A 15,568-nucleotide genomic window follows, 5' to 3' on the forward strand; every position below is an offset into this window, starting at 1 on the left:
TAACAAGATTTGTTTTTAAGTTTGTTTTTATTTCCCTTCTGAATGTTCCTGGTAAGATTCATGCAAGTATACTTTAGAAATGGCTAAGAAAAATTGTGGAAGGAAATCTTGGAGAAAAAGTTGGATTCAGACCAAATAGGGGTTATCAGGATCAGATTTTTCTTTAAGACAAATAGGTGAGAATTCTTGAATATAACAAGATTTGTTTTTAAGTTTGTTTTTATTTCCCTTCTGAATGTTCCTGGTAAGATTCATGCAAGTATACTTTAGAAATGGCTAAGAAAAATTGTGGAAGGAAATCTTGGAGAAAAAGTTGAATTCAGACCAAATAGGGGTTGTCAGGATCAGATTTTTCTTTAAGACAAATAGTTGAGAATTCTTGAATATAACAAGATTTGTTTTTAAGTTTCGTAGATCTGGAAAAGGCATATGACAAGGTGCCAAGAGGAAAATTTTTCAAAATGCTACAATTATATGGTGTAAATGGGACATTATTATCAAGCATTATATAAATAGCCTCTATTTAAGCTGTAAGTCAGCAGCTAGAATTGAAAGAGGTACAGGAAGATTGCTTGATGTTAAGTCAGGTCTGCTACAAAGATGCATATTATCTCTACTGTCATTCATTATCTATGTTAATCACATTATGAAAAGTGGTATTAAATCTATCAAAATCTTTCCTCTTTACTTTATCCAGATGTTATGCTTTGAATAAATCCAGTAAAAGTCTGCAAGATTCCCTTGACTAAATTGAATTACTGTTGTAACAGGGCTGGTATGAAAATAGAAACATTTGAAAATATGAACTATTCCGAATGTGAACAAGTAAAACACTATAATATAATGAAGGTTTATTTTCTTGATCCTGAGAATTAGTAATAATATTTTTGGTTTACAGATCAAGTATTGATCAATTTTATTAACTGAACCAACTAGTTTTGCCAAACTTTAACTGTTTGCATCTTCAGGGCACTTACATATAGGTTGAAACAATCTCATAATTATGTGTAACTATAAAACTGACGAGGATAATTGTAAAAAACTGACTAGAATAATTACAAATAAAATAGTATCGAACGTGCGTGAAACACGTATCGTGTGTATAAGATTAGCTAGCTGTTGCTGATAATACAAACTTTCTGTAGTTTGTATTAAAGTTCATTTCTTTTGTTTTTAAAGATTTGATTAGGGTTTTCCATATCTCTGGGAGTATTAGGCCTTGATTTCTGTTAAGGTTGACAGTAGAACTGGTGACTGTGGCTGCTTCTTTGAAAATACTTGAATGGTAATCTTCCCCTAAGTAAGGGGAACAACTTTTGTCCCACTCGATGACATGGTTAGTTGTGGAGAATGAGATGATAGGCCAGAAATGTCCTGTCTGTCGTTTTTGACATAGCCAGTATGCTCTTTTTGCCTGATTTCAAGGCTTCTCGAAGTCTATCCGATGTAACTAGAGCCACACGAGCATGGAATATTATAAACTCCAGCATATTTATAGAAAGGGTGGTTGTCTTTTGGAGATCTTAGTAGTTCACGAATATTCTGTACTTGAACGGCTATCCAAGAAGACTAGTCAATAAAGTCCTTTTCTCTGAACCATCAAAAAAGAACAAGAAGATATTCAATATATAAAAACTATTGCAATTCCGTTTGTTGTAAGTGGCATTTCCTACAAGCTCGCCAGCCTCCTCAAACAACACAAAATAAGAGTAACATTTAAACCAATAGAATCTATTCATAAATTACTAAGATCTCCAAAAGACAACCACCCTTTCTATAAATATGCTGGAGTTTATAATATTCCATGCTCGTGTGGCTCTAGTTGCATCGGACAGACTTCAAGAAGCCTTGAAATCTGGCAAAAAGAGCACATTGGCTATATCAAAAACAACAGACAGGACATTTCTGGCCTATCATCTCATTTCTCCACAACTAACCATGTCATTGAGTGGGACAAAAGTTGTTCCCCTTACTTAGAGGAAGATTACCATTCAAGAATTTTCAAAGAAGCAGCCACAGTCGCCCATTCTATCAACCTTAACAAAAATCAAGACCTAATACTCCCAGAGATATGGAAAACCCTAATCAAATCTTTAAAAACAAAAGAAATGAACTTTAATACAAACTATAGAAAGTTCCTCAACAACAGCTAGCTAATCTTGTACACCCGATATGTGTTTCATGCACGTTCGATACTATTTTATTTGTATTTATTCTAGTCAGTTTTTTACAGTTATTTTTGTCAGTTTTATAGTTACACATAATTGTGAGATTGTTTCAACCTATATGTAAGTGCCCTGAAGACACCAGCAGTTAAAGTTTGGTGAAACTAGTTGGTTCAGTTAATAAAATTGATCAACACTTGATCTGTAAACCAAAAATATTATTACTAAGTAAAACACTAGTTATTTATGCACAGTTTTTAATGACGATGACTGAAAATATGGAAATAGACAACAGAATTAGTAAAGCTGGTATGGTAGGAAGTCAGCTGAATAAATTTTTATGGAAGAAAGAAATTGTCAAAACACTAAATTTGCTATATACAAGACAGTGTTCAAACGAATTTTAACTTATGGATCTGAGAGCTGGATTAAAAATAAAACACTTCATCAAAAACTGGAGACTACAGATATGAGAGTTATGAGAAAGATTAAAGGAGAAAACAGATGGCATCAATGATAGTCTCATATTAAAATGAGGATATTAGGAAAGAACTTGCCATTGTTAGTATTCAGGAATGTATTAGTAGATAGTTCATTCACTTAAACAGAATGGGAGAGGAAAGATGAGCAAAACAAGTGTTTGTTAAATAAGAATAGAATTTCTTGGAAAGTATAATTTACTTTGCACCAAGTGAGAAAAATCTTTTATAACTATCTAATCCCAAGTATTTTAATAAGTTGATACACCTTGTCTCAAAGGTCAAAACTGATCTTAGTAGTGATACATCCCAATAGCAGTATACACTGCTTGGAAAGGAGTCAATGGACACCCCCATGGGCAAGGTGCATTGTGCCATTTAATGAGTCATGTTTGTAGCTGGTATAAATTGGAGGAATATGATGCTCCCAAGTCAGTGCAATTGTGTCCAGGTGAAATGGCTGCAAGAAGGGAACTGACTGAGTTTGAAAGAGTCATTGTGATAGGATGCCATGTTGCAGGCCTATCTGTTTGGCAAGCTGTTGTCAAATTGGGCCATCTCAGATCAACATTCACTGATAACATACTGAGATGGAAGCTTAGGGAGTCAACTGCAAGTGTTAAGTATTACCCACATTGGATGATCCACCACACTCACCAACTGTAGGATCCTACGAAGAATAATGTGTAAAAACTGCCATTCATCGGCTGACACACAATCTGCACAAAAACATTCAGAACTGAAGCTCACAGCATTGGTTTCATTGGTAGGACTGCAATATGCAAGTCACATTACCTGAAAAAAATGTTACCTACATTACTTACATCCTCTACTGAGCAGATGGACGAGTGTGGCAAATTCCTGGTGAACATCTCTTTCCAGAGTGCATAAATCCCAACCGTGAAATTTGGAGGCGGCAGTGCGGTGGTATGGTTGTGTTTTTCCTGGTTTGGTCTCAGACCTCTGTTGCCACGAACATTGAACTCCAATATCTGAACATTCTGGACAATGCAATCCATCTTACTTTGTGGCATTTCTACAGAACTAACCATTTCCTGACAGAAACAGGGCAATGCACCGTATCATAAGGCTGCTGCTGTAACTGTAGTTTGTGGACATGAACATCACCACACTTGACTGGCCTTCACAGAGTACTTATCTCAACTCTATTGAACATCTGTGGGATGAACTGGAACATCAGGTAAGGTCAAGGGACATCCACCCCCACAACAGTCCAGGACCTCATTACATACCTACAGGAAGAATGATCCAAAATTCCCATTGATCACTATCATATTCTTGTGGAAAGTATGTCCCAAAGGATTGCTGCATCATCACAGCAAAAGGAGCTCCTACATGTTATTAAGGTGGATGCCGTGGCTTTTTGTTCCTCACATTCTGGTGTCTGTTATTTCTTTCCAAACAGTGTACACTTCCTTATGATAAAGTGCTTTTGCATTATGGAATACTGAGGCAATTGATGTGTAGTCAGCAGCCTCTATGCGCGTTAAATATCTTCACAGATACTTCACATGCAAACTTTATGTAAAGTTGGGTAAAGGAATAAATAATATATTTTCTTGGCAAGTATAATTTACAAAATGCTTTTTTGTTGTTCACTTAATGTTATAAAGGAAAAAATAGTGTTTGCAATGAATTTCTTTAAATATATTGAAGATGAAATTTCTTTCGGAAGGTTTTTTGAAGAACAGCGATAAGGAAGTGAAGGGCAGTCTTGAAATTCCTAATCTTAGTGAAGAGAATGATATCGAAGATGTAGATGTAAGTTTTTCTACCTCTTTGGTTATATGATGGGTGATTTTATTATTCCTTCTATGTATATATGCATATCAAAACAAATTGAAGGCTAAATTATTGAAAAAATCTGTATATTTGTTTAAAAAAGTTTTAGTTATACAAAATTAATATTATTGAAATGAATTTTGATTACAAGTTTAGTAAGATAATTTGCTTGGTTTATTAATAATTATGTACAAGTGCATAATCTGCTTATACCCCCTCTGTCCAAAAAGAAACCAAACTTTTGATAGAAAATAAGACACAGACCAATTATAATTATTGAAATAATTTATTTCAATCAATATACTCTCCCTCAGCTTTGATTCAGCGTTTGGCATGGTCAATTAATTCATTAAATGAGTTTTTTATATCGGTTTTTGGGATACTGTTGAGAGTCATGGTTACTGCCGCTTGAACGTTTTCAATGGTGTAGTATCATTTTCCTTTCATCGGCAAATGAAATCGGGGGAAGAGAAAGAAGTCACAGGGTGCTAAATCAGGTGAATATGGCAACTGATCCAACACACAAACTTGGTTTTTGCTCAAAAACTGTCTCACAATATTTGAATAATGAGATGGTGCATTATTGTTCAAAAGTGACCAGCTGCCTGCATCACGATATTCATGCTGTATGCGACGAATTCTCGCTATCAATCGCTTCGAAACTTTGAGATAAAACTCACCATTGACCATTTGGCCAGGCAGAACAAATTCTTTGTGGATAATGCCCTTGGAATCGTGGAAACAAATCTTTACTTTTAACTTCTCCAGGGACTTTTTTTCAGATGACCCTCTTCTGGTGGTCTCCACTCAGCACTCTGGCACTTTGTTTCGGGCTCATACTCAAAACATGTTTCGTCACCAGTAACGATTGTTTTAAGGAAGTTTGAGTCCTTACGAGCGGTTTTAATGAGCCTTGCAGTGTTCAATTCGATGCATTTTTTGGTCATTGGTCAACTTGTTTGGAACAAATCGCGAATTCAATTTACGAAGGCCCAAACTCTCGGTCAAAATGTTGGGCACAGTTGATTTTGGAATCCCAATTCATCTTCAATCAATCTCATGGGCGATTTTGGGTTTTCTTTGATGAAATCACGCACTTTTTGGATGTTAACTTCTCTCAGTCCAGTTTTTGGACGGCCCAGCTTTTCATCATCCTCAAGCGTCTCACGACCACTTTGAAATGCTTAAACCACTTGTAAACTTGAGTACGGGATAAGCATTTATCACTGTATGCTTTTTGGAGCATTTGATGTGTTTCGGTAAAACTTTTACCAAGTGTAACACAAAAGTCAATCGCAACTATCTGTTTGAAACTCATTTCCCAACTGTTCCTCAAAACACACTGTCACTCTTGGCACTATAACTCTGCTTCTAATGAAACAAATGTCATAAACAGTTGACACAACGCTAATGAAGATTGCCGCTTTTGATAACAAAAAGATACAACAGGTGGCACCACTAGTTTCTTCTATTTTTGAAAAGTTCGGTTTCTTTTTGGACAGAGAGTGTACATAACAATAGCAACTAATAAATCAACCAGTTTCTTAGTATAATGGCATCTTTATGGAGTCCAAACACTTGCCTGAAGGCTCACATTAACTATTATGAATGTATTGCTCAACATATCTCTCTAAACTTGTTTGCTGACAGCATACTCATGGCTGCCTATGCTAAAAGATTTTGCTCACATTCACCACTCTCAGAGCAAAAAAAAATATAGTTCTCTATGTCCTTGCCTACTGCACTCTCACATGACCTCTAGGAATTTGACACACTGTTTTCTCTTCTCTTATATGTTGAAAAATTTCCATCCATCCAAGATTGGTTGAGGTCCCCCTGATTTAGGGGCTTTGACCAGTTTAATGAAACACCTCTGAACCTGTCTCATAAAAACTTCCAACTCATATCTATTATTTTTCTGTGTATCAACCAAATCCTGTGCTTAGTCACAATATATTCACCATCTGGATCACTGATCCTTCCCATCACTTAATGTTGAAAGTGATCTCGATAGTGCCCCTTCCTAAAATGCATAGCAATATACTCTTCCTTATAGAAGTGTGCTTTGCATTATGGGATACTGAGGCAATTGATGTGAAGTCAGCAGCCTCTATATACAAGTAGTGTTATGAAGATATTTCACATGCAAACTTTGTTTGCTTACACTTAAAAAAAAAAACTGTGCATTTAAATCAGTACATAATACAGATCACCATATCAAAACCCTATAAAAAGAAAAATAACTTTTGTAAATGTACTTATTAGTTATTGAGTTATTTTTCTCATTTGATGTATGCCCTCCAAAGCACCATCTTCATTTTTCATCATCACCCTCAAATCCTTTGCCTCATTAGGCAATGAATACATGGCTTATACTTTCATCCCCTTACACTTTGCACTTATCTGGCAACCATTATTGTTTGTCAGTCTAATTAACTGTTCTCTTACCAGGTTTAGAATCTTTAGCAAGCAATTGGATATTTTCCCAGAAATCATTTCATACATTAATGTACCTAGCTAGCGATAAATACTGTTACAACTTGAACAGTGCATAAACCTTTAATCTATCAGTAAATCATTTATAGCTTTCATCACATACAAACTACATCTATAATGTGCATATAGAAGCACTAAATATTAGAAATGTCCCCTGTTTTGCCTTCACACGTACACACAACATTAAACAGAAACACTGCCATTATTCACTCTAAATCCACCTTCAGACTGGCAATACTTGAGTGTCATTTCTTGTGGGCTACTCCCTCAAGCTCCAATCACAATTTGAAGTCCCAATGGATTAACTGGAACTTTCACACGGCCAATCAGATGTATGTCTCCAGTGACATATCACTGGAGATATACTGACATATCACTAGTTGGGCACATTCGTCTCCACTACTGTTGTGTATGTGGTCCTCACTTTGTGGGCAGGGGGCTGAGTCTTGTTCCACTACCTATCGTGAAACAAGGTGTTCATTGGCTGCATACCACAGGTTCCACCACAGTGTCTTGATAAACTTTGGAGGCTTGGACCACTTTCTCACAGAAATGACTTTGATATCCCACTGACACATAACCCCCCCCCTCACCAAACCATCACTGACACAGGGTGATTGAGCTGTCTGAATAATGGGTACTGTGGCATGTGTTGGGTAACCATCCGGAGCATTTACCCAATTATTTGGCATTTAAATGACTCTTCAATTAATGAAATCTTCTCACATATGAAGAAGATATCTCTGTGTCTGTTGTTCACGTACTGCCAGAGAGGTGCCTTTTGATTTTATCACCCTCTACTGCATAAGTTGTAGTAGGAAGTGTCCAGTAGAAAGCAGAAGAACCTGGAGACATTTCCAGTAGAAGTGTCTCCCCAGGTCATCAGTTAGTACTTGTGGCATCATTCTCTATAAAACATTCATCTCTTCCTATATTACTTTCTGCATTCTCACAGGATAATGGCAGAGGCATGCCTTTACAGCCCTCACAAGCTGTTGCATCCTAATGCAGTGTGGTTGACCTGTTCTTTGGTTGTCAGAAACGTCTTCTATGTCATTAGAACAGTCGATAGTCCAAAACACAAACATTCTACTGATCCTGAGCATTTTTAGCATGTTGAAAATAACAGGTGGCAGTATTCCAACCTTGAGAAGATCTATTACAGTTACACCATTCTCATATCTTTCTTTCTCTCTACTGATAAACATGCAAATGTTGGCTGTGCACAGCACCACTAACAGAACCAGGCTATGCTGTCTGTGCAGAAGTAAGTTCAAGAATTCAGTAAACATTTTAACAAATTTATTGAATGTTTAGGAATCATGACAGTATGTCAAAATTTGTCTATTGAAATAGCATAACTATAATGTGCATATTTGCAACCCAGACATGTTTTTACAAGCCTATTCTTGAATTATCAAGCTACTTTTCTCTATGCGTATTTGTTTAATCATAAGAGGGCATTGATTAAAGTCTTCAGTTGTTATAAAAAGTTGCAAGTATATCAGCAAGCAGCATTGCGACCCAGTAGATGATGGAAACATAGCTGGACAGATATTGGCTGCTTTGCTTTACTCTAACTTCTCTTCCACAAAATAAGTCATGGCATCATTTTTTCATTATTTAACTTAATATTTAACTGCTTACAAATAAGCAGTTAAATATTAAGGAGGTAGCCAATTCCACAGCTCATTACGTTTTAGTGATCTGAGATAAGGCAAGAATATCTACAAAGTTGAAAAAGCAGGTCGTGAACAATGTTGAAGGCATATTTAGAAAATAAGAAAATCTTGGAAAGAGCAAGGTGAAGAATTCAGAGTTGTTAATGAGAAAGGGTGGAAAGAGTCTTAAAATCTTTGGAAAGGAAAGAGAATATGAATGTTAACTGCTTTCACCAGGCTACTTTGACATCTTTGTCATCTGAAAGTAAGGGAAACAATACTTGCAATGAACAAGTCAAGCCATCGACTCCAGAATCATGGCTAAAACATAGAAGAAAAATTATTGTTGATAATAGTTTGGCAGCCAGCCTTGACATTGCCACACATTGTGATTGGAAAACAGCGATGTCATGTCAGGATTAGTACCAATTAAGAATCTAGATCTAACTATCCTGTGGAGTAGTTAATCCCTTCTCCATTTGCCAACAGTTTATAAAAGAATAGAAATAAAATTTGTCAAAGGCCTTAAAGTAGATATTCTTTGCTTTAAATTCTGGGATAGTAAAATTTCTGGAAGATATTTCGGGGGAAAGAAATCGTTAACTGCCTTCAGTCTCATTTCATATGAAGGAGTTGATCAACTGCTTGATATTTCAAAATTAACAGCTAGATGAGATGAAGAGATAACAATTTTTGATGCAGCAGTTGAATGGGATATCTGTGATAAGGTTAAATGGTTGTTTCAACAATACCTTCCCCAACACCGGGTCGATAAATGGAGCCTGCATCCATCATTATCATCATCATCAAATTCCTGACATGTACTCTCAAGTGGTGTACAGGATATGATAGTACTACATGAAAAATTTACATCGTTACTAACTTCCTATCTACAATTTTCCTCCAAATCAGTCTGTTACTTGTCAAGACATAACATTATCAGATCTTATATTTCTATCGTCTAAGGCACTTTGTACCATATCAATCCACCTATATCTTGGTCTTCCTCTGGGTCATTTTCCTGCCAACCTGGAAGAGAACACTTGTTTTGCTAATCTTTCCTCACCCATTCTGTTTAAGTGACCACATGAGATTAGCTCTGCTAACGCATTCCTGGATGCCGACAATGTAAAGTTCTTTCCTAATATCCTTGTTTTTAATATGATATTGCCATTGATGCCATCTGTTCACACCTCTAATCTTTCTCAGGACTCTTATATCTGCAGTCTCTAGTCTTTGGTGAAGTGTTTTACTTCTGACCCAGCTCTCAGATCCATAAGTTAAAACTGGTTTGAATACTGTCTTGTATACAGCTAATTCAGTGTTCTGATTCATATGAAATCACTTATTTCATATGAATTTATTCAATTGACTTCTTACCAAATTGGCTTTGTTGATTCTGTTGTCTATTTCCATATTTAATTTACCATCTTCACTAAAAATTGTGCCTAAGTAGCTGAAATGTTTTACTTGTTCTATAGGTTCTCCATTAACAATGCAGTTGATATTTTCAATGATTCTGCCTATTTTCATTGTCTTTGTCTTTCTAATGCTGACCTTCATACCATATCTATTACAACAGTTATTCAATTTAGTCAAAGAATCTTGCAGACTTGTAGTGGATTTATTTAGAAGTATAACATCATTTGCATAAAGCAAAGAGCTGATATTAACATCTCCAATTTTGATATCATGTTTAATACCACTTTCCTTCATAATATGATCCATATAGATAATGAATAACAGAGGGAATAATGTACATTCTTGTCTCACACCAGATATAACATTAAACCATCTTCCTGTACTTCTTTCAATTCTAACTGCTGACTTACAACTCAAATACTTAGAAACTAGGTATTGCTTGATATAATGCCCTATTGACACTATATAATTGTAGCGTATTGAATATCTTCTCTCTCTCTTGGCACCTTGTCATATGCCTTTTCCAGATCAACAAAACTTAAATTCAGATCTTTGTTATATTCATATGCTTTCTCGACTATTTGTCGTAAAGTGAAGATCTGATCCTGACAGCCTCTATTTGGTCTGAATCCAGCTTGTTCTTAACCTTCTCCTCTTCCACAATCTTTCTGAATCGTTTCTCAAGTATACTTGCATATATCTTACCAGGAACACTCAGTAATGAAATACCTCTTGTAATTCTTACATTTAGTTTTATTTCCCTTTTTATATATGAGTACTATTAGAGCTCTACTCCAATCATCAGGAATTCGTCCCTCTGTCCAGGCTTTCTGAACTATGCAGTGCAGCCACTGCAAGACTTATACCACTATATTTCAGCATTTCTGGTTGAATATAATCTACTCCTGCTGCCTTTCCACATTTCAAGCCTTTTGATGGCTTTTTCTACTTCAAGTATGGATATGTATTCCTGACTGTATGCCTGTTGAGTGTTTCATTTAGCAATTTTTGGAAGTAATTACTCCATACTTCAAGGATATCTTTTTCTCCCATTTTCATGTCAACTTTATCATCTCTAACTCCTTTTACAGCACTCTTTCCTCCATTTCTAAGCTGCTTCAAAACCTCCCGAATATTTTGCCACCTTCTTGATATTTATTTTCTATGTTTTTGCCAAAGTCCTCCTATGACTTTTTTTAGCTAGTTTTACACAGTGTTTAGCATTGTTGCATTTGTGTCTGTATTCTCTAAGAGCACAAGCTGATTTATTTCCTAGGAACTTTTGATATGCTTTCTTCTTTTCCTTCACTGCCTCTTTAACTTCCTGTGTCCACCAGGAGTTCTGATTTTTCTATCCTTGCAGACAACCTCACCACATGCCTCTCTGGCTGAATCAATCAGGGTTTTCTTCAAGGCTTGCAACTGAATCTCCAAGGTTTGGTTCCTGTTCTCAAACTCTTTCATTTTTTCTTCAATAATTATTGAATATTATAATAATAAAATACACAAAAATTATAATCTTTGTGTATTTTAGTCTTCAGTTTGCATCTGAGAGCTGCTCATCTTTTATTCACTTGAAAACTTACATGTCATTCTTTTCAGTATGAAATTCAATTTTATCCCGCTCAAGACTAAATAGTAATCACTTCCGATTTCAAATTCTGTGTACATTCTGGTGTCCTGCACCATGGAGAAGACATCATTATCACCAATAACATAGTCAATGAGACTTTTCTTATTCCTTGCCTCTTCTCTCCATGTGAATTTGTGCATATTTTTATGTTGGAACATGGTGTTAGTAATAATTAGTCCATATTCTGAACAGAAATCCAACAGGTATTTGCCATTATTATTAGCTTTGCTCTTTTCTCCAAATTTTCCCAAAATATTTTTGTATGTCTTATAATCATTTCCTATTCTGTTATTTAGATCCCCAACAAGGACCAACTTTTCCTTTTTCATTGTGTCAGTTGCTTTTTCTAAAACATCAAAAAATTCCTCCACTTCTACCTTAGTAGAACTTTCTGTGGGACCATAGGCACAAATAAGTCGCATTGTCCAATTCCCCATTCTGATATTTTCCCACATCACTCTACTTGAGACTGCCTGCCATTCAAGAAGATTAGCCTCGTATTTTGTGTTGAATACTATGGCTACTCCTTCTTTTCCTTGATTGTCATTGTCTGAATATAACATTTTGCATTTATTGCTCAGAAATATCTCACCAGTTTTTGTCTTTTTTGTTTCAGTCACCCCTATTATGTCAATCTGGTACTTATATAATTCCTCAGCTAGCTCCATTTCTTTGCCATTCAGGCTTCTTATGTTGATAGTACCGATCTTCAATTCTGGTAATAGTGAGTTGGGATGTGTTTTAGGATTTGTTCCAGTAGCTGACTTTTCGCTGTTTGCCCTGGTTCCCTGGCGAAAACAACGGGGGCCTTGTTTAACCAGGCGACGCCCCAGCCTGCATGAAATTTTGTCATGTTGTACCATCATTTTGTATATTGGTTTAAGCCAATAAGAATAAAATTTGTTCGGCTAAATCCCAAATTGCCAGCCCATCCTCGTTCGTTCAGTATCCAGGTAGATACCCAACAGCGTGCACCACGAGAAGGTGAGGATTGGACATTAGGTCAGAAGCCCTGGTCAGTTCTCTGCATTCCTTTAAAGGCTATGTGGAATTTCTCCTCTCAGTTATACAGCTTTGACCCTTAAGCATCCCGCCTGCATTCATTTCAAATGAAATATGGACAAAGACCAATTGTTACCTTGCTGGCCCATATTCTTGACTTAATTCTTGAATTTATACTGGTGCTCTCAATTATTTTTCCACTGGGCCAGAAATATTTCTGTTTAAAAGGTTTAAAAAATCATGGCCAGTCTTAGACTATTCCCATGTTCCAGAGTAATGTAATGGATGAAAAGCCACAGCAGCACTTAATGACATTGCCAACAAGATGATTGCTTTCAATGAGAACTTAATTTTATTAGGAGTGATTATTAAAAACTAACCATGATCTCTAAATATACTCGAAATTATTTCAAATCTTTTATTATTGCAAAAACAATGAGCAGTTTCCTTTTAAAATTCAGTAAATTTTAAATCTTTTAATTTTAAGAAATACCCTAATGATCACTTCCTAATGTATTAGATAAACAGGAACTTATGAAACAGACAAGCTACATGTTTATGAAGTTTGATTGTTGACTTTGCAAATATATATCATTAGGAAAGCAAACTTTGATGATGCATGTTGATAAAAATCACTGGGAATATAAAGATTGAATAGAACATCGGATTAAACCTTGCTCAGTTAAATATCACTGTTCATTAAGAAAGGGAAAAAAAAGTAATTTTCCAGACTTAATAGTAAATGAATTAATTGCATGGGATTCTTGTGCTGGGATCAGTTTAAAACAAATGAAGAGATACACCAAAATTAGTTTTATATCAACTTGCTTCCAAATCAGTCTGCTAGCTAACTGATTGTAAAATTTCTTGCACATAATCTTTTAAGGTACTAACTGCTTCAGCTCATATATATCTTGATTTTTTTCAGGCTTTTCCCAGTCATTTTTGCTTCAGACATTTGTTTTGGTAATTTTTTTATTTTCCTGTTCCATTTAATTGACCATACCATCTTAAATTATCTCTGTATATATTAATATCAAGTTTTCTAATATTTCTTTCTTTAATGATGTTGATACCTAAAGTTCTCTGTGGAATTGTTGGTAGCATACCATGACACTAGATATACAGAAGAGAGGTTTGATTCTAGTTGCTGACTAACAGAACTTTCACAGCTTTTTTTTCATCTAATTCCAGAGTTACTTTTATCATTGCAGACAAGTAAGATTTTTACCCCTTTCTTAAGTTTTTGAAAGAGAAATTGACTTTTATCTAGCTTCAGTATGAATGCATTGGACTTTTGAAAGATGGAGATTGGTTGCTGCCTTTTCCCTTCAGATGAATAAACAGGCATTAGAAGATTTTTTTAATTTTTGCCATCTTTTTTTTTTTTTTTCTCATATCCACAGGTTTTTTTTTAAGTACAGTGATTTTCCTTTCCAGCAAGATAAAGGATAAGGAATGAGAGGCAACTTAATGTAATATCTAAATTCTTATTTTCTTTTATTTTCATATTCAGTTTTTGGGATTAGGTGAAATAAATTCTAGTCATTGCATTTTAAATTGATTTGTACAGTTTGAGTTTGTGAAATATTTTTGAATACAGATGCCTATTGATCTAACAAGTTTATACAGAATTTCTTGTCAAACAAAATGTAAACTAGTAAACAATAACAGAGTTTTCATTGTAGGTAATAGTTACATTGAATACTGAAGGACCTGAAGCAGATAAAATGAAAGAAATGTTGAGAACCAAAGGATCTGAAAAGATAAAGGAACAATTTTCTGTTTATGTGAAATCCTTAAAAAAAGGTATTTTTTCTTCCATTGTTTGTACATTTTTAATCAATAATTTCAAGTAATCAGTTTCAAATAATTTATTTCTTAGCTTCAGTTGGTGACTGAAACAAACATTTGACTAGTTATAAAAACTATTGGTGTAAGGCGAATGTAAAATGAAAATGTCATTTATTTACATATGATATATGCTTTCATTGTCATATTTAAGATCAGATACTACTAGAAACAAACTGAGTTTGGTTGTGGATTACTACAAAAATAATGAAAACTAATACTTTTACTCATAAAATTTCTCGCTTTTTCTGGGTAAAAATTGCAAAAAATAAATACAATAAAGGCATACATAAACTATAACATTATTAAAATAAGTTATGTAGGAACTGTTACAGTATAAACTGACAAAAACCACTTGGGAGGTGTTAAGAGTTGGCCATTGTTCAGCACTGTGTGCAGATGGTTCGCTGAAATATTGAAGTCGGGTATATGGAAAGAACTGATAAGTGATTTCAAAATATCATACAGAATTAATCCTTGATTTCTATTAAGTTTAAAAGATGTGAAAAGATTGACTGTAGTAAATTCTTTTATGTTGTGAGTAGTAAAGCTGTCTTCAGTGCAAGGCATGGAGCTCTTATTCCACTCAGTGTCGTGTGCATGTGAAATTAAATGCCAGGCCCAACGTCTTCAACGTGTTATGTCTTATTTTGAAACTTCTTAATGTCTGGCTTATGTAAGAAAGGCCACAAGACAAAGCAATATTATATACCTTGGGACCTTTTTATTGAAGGGGTTGTGGTCTTTAGAAAAATAAAGTAAACATTATATAATCAAAATAGGCTTGAAAGCCACCTAGATATTTTTATCTTTAAGGGGACTACTGGATAGAAAGTTTCAATGTATCTGATGGAAACTTGAGGTCCTATAGCGAATGTCAGGATTTTGCTGTGGATCAAAATTAGAGAATAGCAATTTGTGTATGAGTCACTTGAATATCTATTGCCAACAAATTGTTTGAGTTTGTAATTCATTAAGTTTTTCCTCCCATCTCTTATGATAAAGTATAGACTGCTTTTTTTGAATATATGTATAATACAGTGGAACCTTGGTTGT

General features: G+C 35.0%; 1 protein-coding gene across 1 annotated transcript in view; it reads left to right on the forward strand.

Annotated features, from left to right (window-relative positions):
- Nucleotides 1-15,568, forward strand: part of LOC150102513 (activator of 90 kDa heat shock protein ATPase homolog 1) — a 173,536-nt gene that overhangs the window by 81,406 nt on the left and 76,562 nt on the right. The window contains exons 4-5 of the mRNA XM_090399806.1: nucleotides 4,341-4,426; nucleotides 14,350-14,470. Coding sequence (XP_090255932.1) covers nucleotides 4,341-4,426; nucleotides 14,350-14,470 — 207 coding nt within the window. The remainder of the gene's footprint in view (nucleotides 1-4,340; nucleotides 4,427-14,349; nucleotides 14,471-15,568) is intronic.

The sequence above is a fragment of the Typopeltis vanoorti genome, chromosome 10 (assembly GCF_054136105.1).
Source record: "Typopeltis vanoorti isolate ZY-2024b chromosome 10, IOZ_Tvanoo_1.0, whole genome shotgun sequence".
NCBI lineage: Eukaryota > Metazoa > Arthropoda > Arachnida > Uropygi > Thelyphonidae > Typopeltis > Typopeltis vanoorti.